General features: G+C 37.6%; 1 protein-coding gene across 8 annotated transcripts in view; it reads left to right on the forward strand.

Annotated features, from left to right (window-relative positions):
• The window catches only part of PCDH15 (protocadherin related 15), an 821,537-nt gene that overhangs the window by 671,321 nt on the left and 132,618 nt on the right, over positions 1–17,598 (forward strand). For all 8 annotated transcript variants that reach the window (XM_055808474.1, XM_055808447.1, XM_055808438.1 and 5 more), the window contains one exon: positions 6,941–7,069. In XM_055808474.1, the coding sequence (XP_055664449.1) occupies positions 6,941–7,069 (129 nt within the window). The remainder of the gene's footprint in view (positions 1–6,940; positions 7,070–17,598) is intronic.

Below are 17,598 nucleotides of genomic sequence, written 5' to 3' on the forward strand. Positions count from 1 at the left end.
TTGCTTAGGGAAGAATTATATATGTAAGAACTATTTTAGTGGCCCTAAGAAAGCTATAAATTGCAGCTGTTGATCTTTTGTTTGACTTAACATTTATTATAAAAGAGAAGTAAACACGGTTTGCTTCAGTAATAAATAGGAAATGCCTGATCTGAGGCTATAATGCTTTTTTCCCTGCGTGAATTTCCAGCAATAGCTTCAACACTCCTTTCCAAGCCATACTTGATGAATCTTTTGTAGAAATGCCTAGTTTTAAAAGAGTCAAGGCAGTTTTTTAATCCTTACTGTATTATCTTGGTATTTGCAAGAGGAGTATCTATTCAGTTGATGCACAAAAACAGTTGTGAATTAGGTCTCTCTTTCATTACTTTGGGGACCTACTCAAGTTTGTTTAAAGACTTTTAGTGGTAATTAAACATATGTCAAGAGCTTTAGTAAAACAGCCACTCTGTTCATGAGAGAGTGCTGGTTTACGGTCTCTTTTAGCATCCTCTACAAAACACTGCAACTTTCCATAATTCCTTAAGAAATTTGTGAAACTATTTGCTTTCATTTTTCAAGTATGTAATGAACAAAATAGCCTGTATACAATCAAGGGGGCAAACTGAAAGATTCTACCTGCAGGTGATTTTCTTCAAACATCTTTTCTTCAAACAGCTATTTCTCTATTTGTTTTCCCCAAGCTTTGCAAGGAAAAATCTGCTTCCTGCTGCTCATAGTTCTAAACATTGACTTAATTTTACTCTGTCATATGCAAGTCACCTTGCAGTGGTATAAGACTAGAGCCAAGCAAAGAGGACAATAATGTTGTAGGGAGCTGGGACATAGGTTCCAGATGCATGTTGCACTGTTTAGTGTGAGAACCAGTGAATGAAGAGAGAATAAATCTTTCTTTGAATCTTGAGGCTATGAGATACATAATGCAGCTATCTTCCCCCCCACTGCACAACAAAACAAGAAAGCTGGCTTTGCAGAAGTAAATGGGCACCAAACTGGAACTTGTCTTTGAATATAATTTTCTCTGCTTTGATAGTCAGAGGCAAGAATACTCTTAGAGCTCCTCATGCTCTTCATTATTGACTGAAAAATTTCAATGTAATGTTGTGACAAAGTTAAAAGCCTCACCACTTCTCTGTCTATGTGCTGAAGGTTTCCTTGGCTGAAGAATTTAAGCTAGTGACCTACGAAATGAAGTGGGGGTTATGTGACAGTAGAAGCGATTTCAGGCAGCCACTGCTACCTGCAGTTGAAAATGGTAACAAGAAATGGTAGGCTTCTCTAACGATACAAGAAACTGAGCATCACACAAAATATAGTGACCCTTTTGCAGTATGTTTACTTCTGTCCTCCTTGCAGTGCACTTTTTGTCCCCAAAGCATGTATTCGCTACCTGTGGTCCATCTCACCTGAAGGGTAGTGTCCCATATAGTTACTAGCTGCTGTAAGAAAGTGTATGACCCACGATCTACTTGCTTTCATGTTTTCTGTTGCAGTGACAGACTGAAAAGAGGTTATAGCTAGCCCTGAACATAACTTCTAAGCAATGATTATTTAATCAATGTGATTTTAGTGTTGCTGGTGACTTTTTACATTATCCACAAGATGGATGATCATGAAGTTACCAATAGTGCTCCATGCTGCAGTTCTGAATAAGCCACAGTAATTTATAATAGTTGTCTAATAAAGGCTATTTCAGAATAGCACATCAGTTTTAAGCTGTGGCTTGCAGAGAGCTCAAGTAAGTCTTTGGAGCCATCTAATGGGGATATAAAAATGTTGATTTTATTTAATAATCTGTGATTATAGCCATTTCTGACATTAATGGCAGAACTGCTGCTCTATGCATCTCAAAGAAATAAAGGTAGCCAACAGACTACCATTTTGTGTAAAAGGTTGGCATTGTTCCATCAGTGGGATAATGGATATTGCCTGTATTCAGATGAAATAGCAAGATTTTTGAGTATTCCCATATTGTTTCTCCATTTTAGAGTTTGTCATTTCTGATTTAATGGAAGAGAACACTGGGCATGGCTGCTAACCCAGAGTTCATTTTGAATGCTTCTCTTGGTGATCCTGCCACTGAATTCATCCACTTTTTATAGTTTGGTAAATTGTGCCTAATATAAAAATGAGGATTATTTGAAATGTTGATCTTATTACAGGAACTTATTTCAGTACCCATGGAAGTTTAGAAAGAACAGAGAACTTAATTTTATAAAATAATTCTCCCGTTTGGCATCTCAAAATATTATTCCTTTGCAAAATACTACTTTTTTAATTTATAAGTGAAAATTTAAGTGTGACTTGAGACTTGGTAACAAGTGGAGCACTATCCCATGTGGCTGTGTCAGCTGGCAGATAAGGCAGAATGCTTAGGATGAGTAAAAGTATTGCCATCAATCTGAAAAATACTAAAAATTCTTAGATAACAGAAGACTTGTGAAACAATTCCAAATGTCTCTTCTCCTACCTTCCTCTCTCCCTTCTTATAAAATCCTCACAAACTTTCTTTTTTTCTTGCAAAACTAAGCCAAGCAAACACTCTTAAATTTTTCCAGTTCTCATTAGTCTTGGGGGTTAGTCTGACCTGGAATCCCTCAACATCAATGACAGGTTCCATCCTACATTACAGAATTAACCTGTAGAATAACTCAAGGCGGCTTTCACCGTTCACATACACAAGTCAGGCTGGTAACTGATTTATTGCATATTTCAGGTAGCCCATTTCTAATGATACAAAGTCATCAAAAACTTGATTCTGTTCTTATGCAGGGGCTGTTGAGACCAGGTTCCCAGTACCTGTCTGCAATGTGAAGGCAAGCTAGAGCACAGTTTATAGAAAACCCTTTTGCGTCACCATGCTGAAATGCTGTCATTGTCCTCATGGGGAGAAGCTATTCCTTATGTCCAGTCTGAGCCTCTCTTGTTACAGTTTACACTTGTTTTCTCTCCTGACACTACCCAATTATCTAGGTGTGGTCTTCTGAGGGCTGAGTAGAGGGGATAATCCTTTCCTTGGACTCCAGGCAGGTCCCCTGTCCATACAGCCCGTGAGCTGCTGCCCTGTGTTGCTGCCAGGGCACACGGCTGCTCCTGCTCCACTCGCTGTTTGCCAGCACTCACAGGCCTTTCCTGCAGAGATGCTTCTGACTAGACAGGCCTTGGCCCAGATCCCTGTGAGGGGCTTTTCCTTCCCATGGGCAGGACTGCGCATTCATCCTTGCTGAATTTCATAGGGTTCCTGTTGGCCCATTTCTCAGCTGACTGAGGTCCTTCTGAATGGCAGCCCTGCCTCCAGCATATTGACTGTTTCCTCCAGTTTGGTGTCACCTGCAAACTTGAGGAGAGTGTACTTCATTACCTCCTTTACATCATTGGTAAAAGTGTTAAAAAGTAGTTTAAAATTAATCTTAAAATCCAGGTTGTATTAAGCTGAGCTCAGCCTTCCCTGCTGCCTTGACTGTCTCCTCTTAGGTGAAATCAGAGTCTCCTTTGAAACTTCAGATGACTCCTAGATTTATTCCAGTATTTCAGTAAGCTCAGTATTTCTAATACTATTATAACAGTTGGGTTTCACGAAGGCTTAAAAAGAAAAAAAGTTCTCTTTTTTGTTCAAGTATTTTTGTAAAAGTATTGCTGCAGGGTCATGTTGTTAATAGCACAGTTCCAGGGCAAAGAGTTGCTTGGCTTTAGAAAAAAACACTATTGTTGAGGAGAAGTGCTCCTAAGAGTTCCTTACAATGTGTTGCTATGTTTATCTAAAGTACATGAGCCCCTCCTGTTGGCATGCACTTATGTACAAGACTTAGACCTGTGAGTAGCTCAGAACAGTAATTTTTTGATTCAGAAGTTATCAGATGCTAAGGCGTGTTTTGACAGCTGTTCTGAGAGCTGCTGTGGGTTGCTTCAGCATCATCAGATGTAAACACGCTGCAGATTATCAGACACATCCCTTTAAAATTTTCTTGAATGGAAAAGAGATTTTTTTCAAAATAAGAATTACTCACTGTCTTAAGCCGATGTTTTTTGTGCCATATTTCTCTCAGTTTATTAAATCTAAGAGGTTTTGTTACACCCTGTATTCTGTGGAATCAAGTTAGGTTCGGAATATTGATTTATATGCAGTGCACGTCGCTCATCAGAGGAAATGTTCTGGAGTGTGTTTTGCATTAACAAGGGTGCATAAATTGTAAAGTACATTTTCCTTATATAAATTGAATGTGGGAATGGCAGTTTCAGAAGCAATTAGCAAATAAGTAAGCAAATATAAGAAGCCAGCCTGCAAGCCTCTTTTTGTTTGTTTGCTTCAAAATACTCAGTATTCATTACTTTTTAAGTATTAAGTAGTTATTCTGTGGTGCTTATTGTGGAACAGATCTGTTTTCTGCATTTGCCTCCATACAAAAACCATAGAAAAATTCTCACTCTGAAGGAGCTGTGTTGTGCATGGGTATTATTTATGATACTTGTGTATGTTTGCTATCTGTTCTTTGCTGTGCTGGTATCAAGAGGGATTGCTAAAGGAAGCCTGCTAGCACAGGTCACATTTCAGTGAATACATGGGACACTGTGCAAATGCACCAGCCAGGTTTATAGCCATGAAAAGAGGCAGCTGACTCCAGTGCTGGTGACTTGGCTGCTTGCCGAGTCTGGGGATTTGGAAGGTGAAAGAGATTGACCTGTTACAGGATCTCTCCTGCAGAGAGTAAGTTATCAGACTGAACTGGTGACACAGCAATGAAAGCGTGACCAAATACTATTAAGACAGTGAGTATATTAGTTGTCCTTTGCAAGTGCTTTTCCTATGTGGCAGATACAAGGAGCTTGCCCCTTAATAAAAATGAGACAATATTCCACATTTATTGTGGGCAGTTAGTGCACGGACCTGCGAGGGTGTAAAACTGCTTGAGGTTTGTTGCATGGGTGGTATTGCACCAGAAGATGCTTCAGAAAAGGCATACAAAGATGCAGGTTTACATTCAGCCTTTTTTGTTTTTTAAGGGAGGATGGTTACAGGTTTCTTTATGAAACCTGTGAGGTGCCACTTTCTAACAGGTTGGTGAGTCTTGTGCCTAAAGCAAGGGACTTTCAGGAATTATGTCTGCACTGTGCAGTTGCTGTGACTGTAATGTCATATAGATTTCCCCTAATGTAGCTCAGTGCAAAGTAGTTCAGTATCAGTAGGCATCTCAATAGAGCACAGGAAAGCTGATTTAATACCCTGTGTTTTATTTTACACTGCACTTCACAGTAGCAGTGGCTGCAGCATAGACATCATTACAATATTACTGTCACTGGGGGAACAGTACAAAACAGTGGACAACCAGCATTTGCACTCTGCAGCAGTAAAGCATCAGTGTTAAACTTCACGTGTGTTTCTTTCTGGCATCTCTCTCCCTTATGCTACTTGCTTAACAGGCTGTTTTTAGAGTAAGATAATTTTATTTTCTTTCCATACGAACTGCATGAAATGCTGAAGGAAGCATTCATACACTAATGATACTGTGTTACAATACCAGGTTAGCCTGCCCCTCCACTGCTCCGCCACGGCATCAGCATCAATTTACATCACTATCGGTCATGCCAGATATTAGTGCATCTTGCTCCTGGGGAAGATGCTATACCTTCCCTGCGCTGTCTGTGCCCATGCTTCTCTGTTCTGGCAATGAAAGGCTGTCCTTGGTATATAATTTCAATCCTCCTCAACATGTTTTTTGCCTAGAAGTGCTTCTCTTTTCTCTGGTGGATGAAGAGTACTGTTCATTCCTTCTTTTTGCAACCTGTGTCAGAGGCCACAGAAACTTGCATTATTAGTCTCCGCTTTTTTGTAGTTATTATTTATAGGGTAAAAAACAAAGGCATGTTTTTGTTGCTCTTGCCACAATGTTTAAATTCATGAGGCTCAAACAGAGGTATTTCACCTCAGTGCAAAACTGTTAAACTTGAGAAACAGGGAAGAGATGCAGTGCTTCAGCATATTCTGAAATAAATAACTGCATGAAATAGCTAGTGTTAGTTGATGTATCTGTTTCCATTACAATCTTAAACTGTAATAAACTTGAAGCTACAGTTCTCAATGGTACTTGATGTTGTGCTGGATTTGAATTTATGGAGTAAAAAGTATCTCTGGTAGTAAAAGTGTTAGCATGTGTTGAATTAATCTAAAATACAATAATTTATAAAGTACAATAATGTGGTGTTTTGTGTCTGAAACAGTATACAGAACCAGTGAAAAGGGATCTGACTCAAGCTGTGAAGGTCGGCAAAGTATTTCACTCTCCAATCGCTTCAATTTGAATAGAAAATTTCAGTAGGGAGCACAGACATGTTTTGTTGAAATTTTATGTGTTAAATATACTGAGTTATGCTGTTCCTGCTGGGCACCTCTCTGTATGTTAAAGTTCACGTGGTAATGGTTAATAGGACGTCAGCATGATGTGGGTGAAGGATGATACAGAGATCTCTGAGCTAAGGCCATCTGAGCTGGGTAGCATGATTGTGCCAGCAAAGAGGGTGACTAATAGTCTAAGCTAATCATCACGGTAGCATATTTTGATTAGTAAAATAAGTAATTTCTTTCTGGATTTGTATTTTTGGCACATTTTTATATTTCTAGATTCCCCACACCCCCCACAGAATGGAAGATCCTTAAATCCTCAAAATACCATATAAGAAAAAACGTATCTGATGTCCTTCATGCATCTCTAATATATTATTCAGTCTTGACCCTGTTTTGTCTTACAAGAAAGGTAAAAAGAAACTCTTCAAATGAATAATCCTACCTGTTTCACAAAAACATGTGAAAAAACATCAACAACCTTTTTACCTGTGTTTCTGTACTGGATGGGTCCAATACACGTCAGTAAGGTTGCTGATCAGTTCTCATCTGTGAAATTGTAAAATAAAGATAATTTGTTCATAATGTTATCTTTTTCTGTAGACCTCAACTGCTACTGTTAATATTGTGGTGACGGATGTAAATGACAACGGACCAGTTTTTGATATGTTTCTACCTAAAAACCTGTCTGTAGTGGAAGAGGAAGCTAATGCTTTTGTTGGTCAAGTAAGGGTAAGTTATTAACTGTGCAGGGTTAAATTGTTTATTTTATTACCCCAAAGAGCACAAAATTATTGTACCTTAGACACACTCACATCAAAATGACTTAGGTTTAAATGCAGACTATCTATTGCCAGATGCATTTATGCTAACAAAGTCGCTTTTTAAGGTTAAAATACAGAACTGTTTTTCTCTATGCTTAATAACTAGAAAGTTTTTTTCATTTAAAAATAGCACATTAAAAAAATGTTTTTGAAGACACAACACTGTAAAAGCTTCCTTATATGAAGGTGGGTACTGCTCTGAAGCTGTCCAAGCTCAGGTGTAATTTTCAAAGGAATTAACTTTTATCAGCATTGACAAAGATTACAGTTCCCCTACCGCTTACTTTCGTTATGCTGTGCTGAAATACCAGCAAGATCAAAGGTTGTTTTAAAGCCTCGGACATACAGAAATTAGGATCCCTGCAATTAAATAAGTTTCCATAAATTAATGCATTATTGCTTTGGATTTTGTCATTTTGTTCATCTTGTGTGGTCATTTTTCATTTTTCATCCTAAGATGCACAAACGTGATATTTCAGATCAGTACCAAATATCTTTAAAACCCATTTTGTGTTTTGCTGAGTGCCCTCAAGGTGCAATAAGCTTTTCAAACACTAGCTTGGGTCTATTTTTAGCTTAGATGGAACTAGAATAAAACAAGTTATTGCAACAGAACCTCTCTGTCTTATAAATTAGTATAATTTCTAAGTTGTATTGAAATGAAAATATTTAATGAAGTCTTGTGATAGCTTATGCACAGTTGTTGAATGACAGAAACTGGTTGTATGATTTATTGTCATGTTTATTGCCAGTCCTAATTCCCAGTCCGTGGACAGAAAAATCTTTTGCTTTACAGCACAAGTACTGGACGTAATTTCTGCTGTTTCATATTCACAAATGCAAATAGATAGTATAGAAAAGAGTGATTTGGGCATTTGAAACTTTTTCTGCCTTCAGTGAGATTATTGAAATAATGATGATGAGCACTGAGGTGTAGCTATGTTGTTTGAGGATATTGTTCTTTAAAAACTGAAATAGCTTTTGTTGTGTTGTGCTTCACAGTACCTTAGAACCACAGCAACTGTAGGAGAGGTTTGTATGGGAATACATTTTGTATAGAAGCCGTAATGTGGTTTAAATATAAAGGCCTGTTATAGATGAAAATAGCCTGATAAAAGAAGATACTCCTTATTCTGTCATGTGTTTTCACTACCAGGAATTAAGCTGCTGACTGGCAAGCTTGCTTTTCAGAATGTCTTTTACTATATTAATTTCAAACAGAAACTTGAAATTCACCAGAGTAAGCAGTGATATGAAAGATTTAAAAAACAGTAAAATTTGTGGGTTTGTGGTGTCTCCCTTTTTGAATGTCGGCTTCCCATTCTGCATGGGGAAAAATACAGCAAGAGATTATTTGCCGCAGAACTGAAGTTGATATGGCCCCTCGTGCTCTACAGAGACAGAGAAGCTAGTGGCAAAGTATATGGAAAAGGTGCTGAGCTACTGTTGCCTCAGGGTTTTTTAATAAAAAAGTATGGGGTTTAATTATATGCAATAATAAAGGGTAAGTGCAGTATCAGGATCATTAGCTGCCTGAGCCCAGTGTCAGTCAAGGGGAGGAAAGCACTACTCACAGTAGAAGATGAAGGTATGGGCTGCTTAATGGAATAAGACATAAGCAATGACCTGGATGCTGAAAGTTGACCAAACTTCCAGAGGTCCCTCACAACTGAATTAATCTTGTTTCTAATCAGCTTATTATTTGAATGTATTTTATAGTTAAATCCATTATTTCATTCATGTATGATCCACCAAAATCAATAATTACATGATTTGATTATTAGCTCCCCCACACTGCCAGTTAACATGATAGTAATACTGGAAGGTCTGGAGATTTATTTTATGATGTTGATAAGAAGAAAGGTAAAAGTAAAGCATATTTATTAGTGCCTATATTAAAATGCTAGAAATAGTCTAGCTAACATGTGAAAAGCTATTGAAGTGGTTTTCCCATTCTTGACTTTCTAAATGGGCTTTTTCTTTTTTTCCTCTCCTGAGACTAAAAACTTAATGTTTCTTGTCTGCTCATCTATTCTAAACAAGTGATTGATCACATTCAAGACCCTCCCTTTGTTCCCTTTTCACTAATATAGGTAAGGTTATAAGTAAATTGTGGTATAAAACAGATAGGTCAAACACTCCCATGAATAACTCCTGCTGCAGACAAGAGATTTCTGTGCTTGAGTGGGAAGGTTGAACATAAAAAGGGGTTCCACTAGGAGCTTAAGTAACATTTGGGAATTTGTTTCCCAAGGAGATACAGAGAAAGGGCAATGAAAGATTTTTCTCTTGAAGAGGGGAGGGCTGTTACGGACAGGGAGGCAGTATTCACACTCTGAAGTGCTCTCACTCTCTGCCATTCGAATGGCTCTTTGTCTGCCAGCTGGAGTTCCTGACAGCACTGCTGTAGGAGTGCAGCCTGTGGGGATTTGAGGAGCATACTGAAGATTAAAAGAACAAAAGCTAGAAAGGATAAGGCTGGAAGTGTAGCGGATGTATTTCAAATACCTTTTATTTTACACAGTGTTGTCTAAATTGGGGCAGTTGGAGGTGTATTAGATTCCCTGCTGTTCTTTCATGTCTGATCATGGGGATCTCCCAGCCAGACAGGAGGAGAACTGATGCATGAAGTTCTTTACAAAAGACCAACAGGAAACAAGAAGCTTCAAACGGGAAACTTGAAAATAAAATTCAGCCCACCTTATTGTCTATTGCAGTCCAATAAAAGAGCTGAGGTTTTGCTGAAGACAGGACATCTGAATTATTTGCATTGTGCAGTGTACTATTTATCAAGGGTGGGTGCATAGGAGGTAAAAAAGTGAAATGGACTTTCGGTTGGAGATCAATGTGTCAACTGCAAAATCTGCAAGCAGGATCACATTCATGTTCAGTGAAAGACAGTTTTTTACAGACTTAAAAAATGCAGTCTGTGGTTAAATAAGTTGTTGACCTGATGGGGCTCAGGAGAGGAAACAAATCAACTGCAGTTTTTATTCATGTTTTTTATATTTACCCAATTTTTTTCACACAAACCCATTGTTTGTTTTTTGTAGCCATATTTTTGTGTCACTTGATCAGCACTGTTTGAAATCTCCAACATGAACATGTTGGTATCAAGGGGAGATGGCAGCATGAAAGGAAATGAGAAGGAAAGTATGGATAAATAATTACATGGCAGTGGACAAACCAATCCCTAATCAGATGTTCAGGTATCATTGGACCTTAGGTCTTTCCTAAAATGGAGACAGTATATATAAGCTGCAATAAGGAAAGCAGTTTGCAAACAGTGTGAAATACCTCTGTCATCTGCTTTTTTTTTTTTTAAATGAGAAAAGAAATGCTTAAAGAAAGTAAGTTACTCATTAAGATGGAGCTGTTCTACCTATTTGGAAAAGTGAGCTTTGGAGGACTTTCTTTGATTGTATTGTACAATGGAAATATTTGGGTTTCTATTTATGTAATAAATGTAAATTCATACCTGTCGTATATATCCAATAGCATCTGTTCACTACAGAACAAAGGAAGGCAAAACTGTAAGACAAGTGAGAGAGACAGAGACAGCATATATGAACCAGTCTACTGAATCTAGGCATTTCTTTTAATGGTATAGAAGTATTTTAAATGTGTTAAGAAGCAAACTGTCACTTTTGATTGCTTATCAAATATAATGATGACACAAATTTCCTAACAGATTTCTGTCTGTGAATATCAGTGAATTCTTACAAGCTTCTGTTTTTATTTAAATTCATAAGGTGATAAACCCTGCAAGTCTCATGATGTAAAGCTTAAGTTTTACAGATGTTGGTAAGGCTTATTGTGTTGGACTAAACGACTTCTGGAGATCCCTTACAACTACATGATTCTGTGTTTCTGTATACAAGAAAACTGCTTCAAATGCTGATGAGGTATTACATTACAGGATTTTGTTGTAAAAAGCCTAGAAAGGAATCTCGCTTTACCTAAATCACCACTGTCATGTTTTCTGCATGAAGGCTCATAGAACAGGGTATGATTTCCCACAACCTGTGCTGTAGATTATGCCTTTCCTGTACTAAAAATACCAGCTTCTGAAGTTCAGTTTTCAAGTCTCCTGTACCTTTAGACAACTTGTAGGAAAATTAGAGGTGGAGGAAAAACAATGAGACCAGAAGAAAGAGAGTTTTATTGCCAGGAGAGGACAGTCTATGAGGGAAAGGAATTAAGCCTTTGGGGAAGAGTAAAATCACAGCCTCTGAAGTAAATCAAATACCCAGCACGAGTCCATGACTACTGCTTACTGCATAATACATTACCTAACAACATACTCTGAATTCGTCAGATCTATGTAAAAACATTACGAGCAGCTAGGATTGTGAAGTCAGAATCCATTAGAATTGATCAGAATCTAAAATCGGAGAATCATAACGTGGCAGATGAAGCAAAATCAGAGAAAGCTGAGGCTTTTGTATTTGGTTGCAATGTGTGCATCTGTATCAGTAATGTATCTGTTACCATTTAGTGGTGTCACTGCCACTGTGTGTGGTCTGTGTGTGTAGGAATGAGGTGCAGTCTGCCAGTGCAAAATAGCTCTTAAACTGCTATTCCTGAGCATCTACTTGTGCTCATTTCTGTAACTTCATGTAGATTCTTGTAAGTGATCACAAGGTCATTTTGATAGGGCCTTTGTGGTATCATTTCCCTCTAAGCTTATTAAGAAAGTTGTCTACATGGTAGGTTAGAGAGGCCTTTAGTAACGCTTTCATCACTATCTCCCTTAAGATCCTTATACAGATGCTAATGATATAAAGACTTTCATAGTTTCATGTCAGACAAGATGTGTCAAGGGGAGAGTATTTCCAATAGGGCATAGATGTGCTCAATCCTGTTGTGTGCTTTTATTCTCGCTCCTTAACCAGCCTGTATCAGTTTTGTCAGCCACTAATACCTGATCAGGGTGAAAGAACCGTAGCTTCTCTGGATCACTGCATCCACAGGGTCTGCCTTTAATCTTTTGCATGCACATGATAGGGCAGACTCATGTCAGCTTGACTGAACACTGCTTTAAAAGTTGCATGCAGAAGAGATGCTAGGATTTGTTTTTGGTTTAAGCTAAATGATATGCTCCTTACTTTCCTCAAAATGGTAAGTCTTGGGGAATATCTTCCTTCTGTCCTGGAAAGGGATATCTAAGAAGGATGAGAAATGCAGAAAATTGTTAACTTCTATGAATAATATTCACTTTATATTTTAATTTAATCTTACTTTTCTTCCCACTTACAGTCTCTCAGATTTTATGATCAGCTGTTACAATAATTCTTAAAGGCTGCATCTCTACTTAGATGGTGAGAAGCTATGAAATGACAGCCAGTGTTGAAGTCAATGTCATCATCCCATGTGCTTCTAGTTGGGTTTTCACCTGTTCATTAACAAACAAATTCATTCACTCCCTTAAAACAAGATAGATGTTTCAAGTCCAGACCTGTGGGACGTAAGAAGGAATAGATGCATTTGTAGATTTGTGCAGGTTTTTTCTGTCTTAGACCAACAGTACTAGGCAGGATTAATTTCTTTCTGCTGACACCCTAAGGGGTTGCAAAATTGTAAATTACTGGAAGGTATTTCACAGCATGTGGCTGCCGCCACACTCCCCCCAGCTTTACAGTGGTTATTTGAACTTAGGTGAGCTTAACACACAGATGAAATAGGTTTAAAAAGCTCCTTGCCACCCATAACATGGGGTAAGTTTTAAAATGAAATTTCAAAAGCTGTACTCTTGTCTTTCCTGTTTGCAATGCTATATTTGTGCATTAATTTACATATTTATATTCAGAGTAATAACATTTGTGCTTTAACCCAGTGGAAATTCTGATACTTGTTATCAGAGGAACATTTCAACCATTTTCATATTTGGAGCAACTGATCATTTGAGAGTTCCAGATATTTCTCTATGAAAGGAATTCTTACTTTTTTGTGCCTGACACGTTGCATCCCGGTGTGTTTTTAAGCCCTTTTATCTTTTTCAGCCTGATGCCATACTAAATCTTCTGAATTGGTCATTTCATGTCTCTAATACATGCCCATTTAGTATTTTGATAGGTGATTCCGTTTAGATTTGACTGTTCAGATTTCTGCCACTAGGATAAGAAATTACGGTTTTCCTGAGCTTACAAATTATAGGGGTTTGTATTGGGCCTGCTAATTTTTGACTGCAGTCTCTCATGATACATGTTCTTCTGTGACTAGATTAGTGATTCCTTTTTTGAAGACTGCCTGGTAGAAGAAGATGCAGACATGTTTTGTGATACATGTCAGGAGTCTTTTTTCTAATACACAGACCTTGTGGCCTTGATATCTGTTATTGATATAAGAAAACTAATTTCCTTTAACTATTCTTATGTGAAAAAGAGAAGACAACAGAATGCAACCAAGAGAGTTTTAAAGGTCTGACCAGTGAGATAGGTAGTTTCAAAGTTTGCTGTTCTTCTAATGTTCTCTAATTAGTTGGGCTTATAAGGAGAACCAGCGGTCTAGGGAAATTACAAAAATAACTTTAAAATAGATTAACATATTAGAGAAATGTTTGAAAGCCCAGCTAAATGTGAAGATTTTAAGCAATATATTTAATCTGTGACTTAGAAAGCTTTGGGGTTTAGTTTTTCTAGTGTGTATATTCATTGGTTTAATCTCTGAATTGCTTGGTCATATCGTTGCCAAAGAACATACTTATCATGAAAGCAAAATTTCAAATAATCTTTCAAGTAAAAACAGGCAGTGCAAGTCTCTAAATATAGGATTTGGTTGCGTGCCAGGCTGAGGAAAGCTTGACTATTTTTAAGTGTTACAATGTGATTAACTTTTGTAGGAGGTTCACCAGTCCATTAAATCATGTTCTTGCAGCCCTGAGTTTTCCGATTTTCGTTTATTTTAATTTATATTTGCTTGTAGCATTTAACTGTTCTAACTGTGTGGTTTTATTTAGAGTCACATTTAATTGGTTTCCAAACTAACTCTCCAGATGCACTGGAATTAGCATTGACTATGAAAGTAATTATCAAATGTTTTCCTGTCTTGTATAATGGTTAAAATTGGTCAGTATTTGAAAATTTACCATGTGTTACCTTTACCCTAACAAATTACTCTTAGTATAGTTATGAGAAAAATAGTGAGCTGGTATGACTTGGTAGGTCAATAAGATACTTTTTCTTTTGAAAAGTTTCTGGAGGATATACATGAAACCCGTAGTGTTTTTCAAAAGCGTGTGTGTAAGGCATTAGTTTATTGTCCTAAAGAATTAGGAGTTGCCTTGAAATTTCCAGATAGCCAAAATTTAAGGGTGCTGCTTCTGAGTTTCATTTTTGCCTCCCCAATTTTTGGACTGCCCCAGCCAGAGATAGATCACTTAATTTGCACTCCACCCCCCCAACCACCCCCCGATATTACAATGTACAATTTTATTTTATATTCTTTATATCATGTTCCTTCATCAAGTCATTTTGTGCAGGCCAATATTTCAGAACATTTAAAGATTCATCATAAATTGTAACTAAGCCTCTGTCTCTTTTTTTCAGTGTAACATTAAGTATTGTAGTATGTCAGAAATGATATAGCAGAATCAAGTAAGTTAAAAAGTCTTGTGTGTACTTTTGGTTGAGCATGAACACAGAATAAAAGCTTTATATAATTTCTTATATGAAATTCGTACAAACCTGCAGCCCTTTAATCCTGCAAGTCTGTAAAATAATTCTTTTTTTTTTTCTTCATATTAAAAATGTAACTTAAACGTCAATTTTGTAGGAAGTTCTGCAGAAATGAACAGTTTTAAGTTTTAGGGCTGCAAGGGAGTATTGCAACTATCTGTAATGGGCATGCAGCAATGCTGTACATGTTTAGGAGCATGATTACTTAATCTAACTGCGAGAAGCAAGAGAAAAGTGTGTGCACAAAACTACTGACAACACTGGGAGGACAAAAGTATTTCCTCTTTTCCTTTCTTCTTTTGACATTGTTTTGAGTTCAGCTGACAGAAATCTTCCAGAACTGTTGGTACCTTTTCCTTTGCTTAGAGCATGTAATGAATGGAATAGGGAAAAGAAAGACTGTAAAAACAGACAAAAAGAAATGAAAGAGAGGAACAGCCTTTCCGAAATTTAGGGAAGAAGGAAAAGTCTGAACTTTTATGGGTGACTGATTTTCCCTCCTTAAAATATCTTAAAATAAAAACCAAGAGGTCAGAAATGTTTAAAATATCAAGCACAAAATCGAATTTAGCACTCCCACCCACACTTGATCTGCTATTTGACACAACTGGTAGGGTTGGGAATCTTTAAAAAACATAATAGTAAAAAACTAAACCCGTAATAATAAACCCATTAAACCCATAATAATAAAAAAATCACGTTATAATCTATGAAAGCAATAACCCAAATCCAAACACCAAAAGCAGTATCCTCCAGCGCAGTTTCTATCCCCCTCAAGCTGCCGTGTTTGCTGGAAAACTGGAGAGGCTGTCAGAGATCAGGAGCTTTTGTTGGAGTGGCTAGGGATCATGGGGAGCTTCTGTACCTGAAGATGACCTGAAGGAAAATTTAATCTGAAGGAAGTTGGGTTGGTGGCGAAGTGGTCCCCAAGAAGTGTTTCAGCTTGCAGTTTTAATGGGGGGATACCTGTCATGTTTGCTGCTGCTTTATAGAGAAGTTATGAATAATACCACACTGCCTTATTTTGCTGTTTTCCAGCTCCAGCAGTTCGAGCATAAATCCCCAATTAACCTGCCTAAATCCTGTTACCCATTGTGAGGAAGTTTTGTGGATATTAGTATGAGGTTTCTTTTGAAAAGAATGATAATGATATAATTAATATTGTTGACATTTAAGCACTTGTCATTATATTTCAGAGTTAATGATCCTTCAAGAGATATTTTGGTAATTCAGATCTCCCAGAATTGTATTTTCAAGCTGTTTGAGATGGAGGAAGATAATTTGTTACTCTGGAACACTGTTGGTTTATATTCAGAAGGGTTTCCTAGTAATGTTGAAGCACAGTTAGTAATGCAAATTTAAACTTAAAAGGCTATCACCTTATAGATTATGGTATCTCCAGCAAATGTGGGATGTATTTTCTGGGAAATAAAAGTAATAATTCATTTATATGCCAAGGTTTCCAGGTTTTTTTTATTATGTAGTACTTTATAAGTTAGCCCCATGAGAGATGGAAACGAGAGTAGTTGTGTAGATCTGAGGAGCTGCTGGAATAACAGCAGTTACCAGAGGCTCTTCAGAGGAACATGCTTAATTCTGAATAATCATAATGAGATGGCAGAGGTAGAAATGTGCATCTCATCTTTCTGAATCTCTTGTGGCATTGGCAAGAGGTGCCAGTCAGCAAGGGGTTGTTTTGGGTTTTTTTCTTTTTTAAAGTCTGATTTTTACTTCTGCAGATGATCTCACTTTAAAGGAAGTAGATTACTTTAGACCTATGTAAAGCAGGCTCCTCTATCCTGACAAAATCCCTTTTGGTTACATCGCATTGACTAAAGTGTATTTATGAGCTCTTCAGTTGTGTAACACTGGTGTAGTAAATGTGCCTATCAGGCTGCTTGAACCAGTTTCAGTAAGAACAGAGGAAAACCTCTGAGCATGCGGAGGGGCGGTTCCTATTTTTTCTTTTACCTAGAATAGCAAAATCAGCTTAGTTTCCTATTAAAATTTACTAAGTGTGTTGCATGTGATTGCAAGTGGTCAAACACCAAAATGTGTTGGCAGATCTTGTAGGTAATATGATGGGTGGGGACTCTGGTGTTGCAGTAGTGTTGTGATGGCTGAGTGTGACTCAGGCTCTTTTGCTCTCTTGCTTGTTACGTGACTCTGCCTCTACAGACACTTGAACTGATACTTTCCTTTGATGACCGTAGGGGTGAGGGGAAGGAGGACTTGTGTTAGGCCTGGATGCAAGAAAAAAATCTTCTAGCAGGAAAACATGGCAGAAATGAGTAGGTTCTTTTTTCATTTGCCTGGTGCTGACATCCCACAATGGCAGGGGAGGAATGAGTGATCAGCTTTGGAAATGTGGATTGTCATTTGTGCTGCTCTAAACTTTGACAGCTTTGGCTTATCGTAGGGGGTAAAAATGTGTTCTTCATGTATCCTACACGTACGTGCAAGATCAGATCTGTAATGATTTGAAGCTAGGGTGAGAAAGACTGTGCTATAGGGAATAGAAAGAAATCTGGCTAATTTTGTGCTCAGTGTTTGCTGTGATCTTTTTTTATTCCTAATGGACCTTACCTAATAGAAGAAATTATTAAGAATGATGGTGTAGCCCAGAGAAAAATAGTATATGTGGTTTGTTTTTCATTGTTATGGCTGAAAACTATAAGGAGGACAAGGGAACTGGTTGCTGGACAGACTCCCCCTGACATTCTTTCATACCTCCTAGCAGGTAGATTTGGGGAACAATTGG

This window comes from Falco peregrinus, chromosome 1 (assembly GCF_023634155.1).
Source record: "Falco peregrinus isolate bFalPer1 chromosome 1, bFalPer1.pri, whole genome shotgun sequence".
NCBI classification, from domain to species: domain Eukaryota; kingdom Metazoa; phylum Chordata; class Aves; order Falconiformes; family Falconidae; genus Falco; species Falco peregrinus.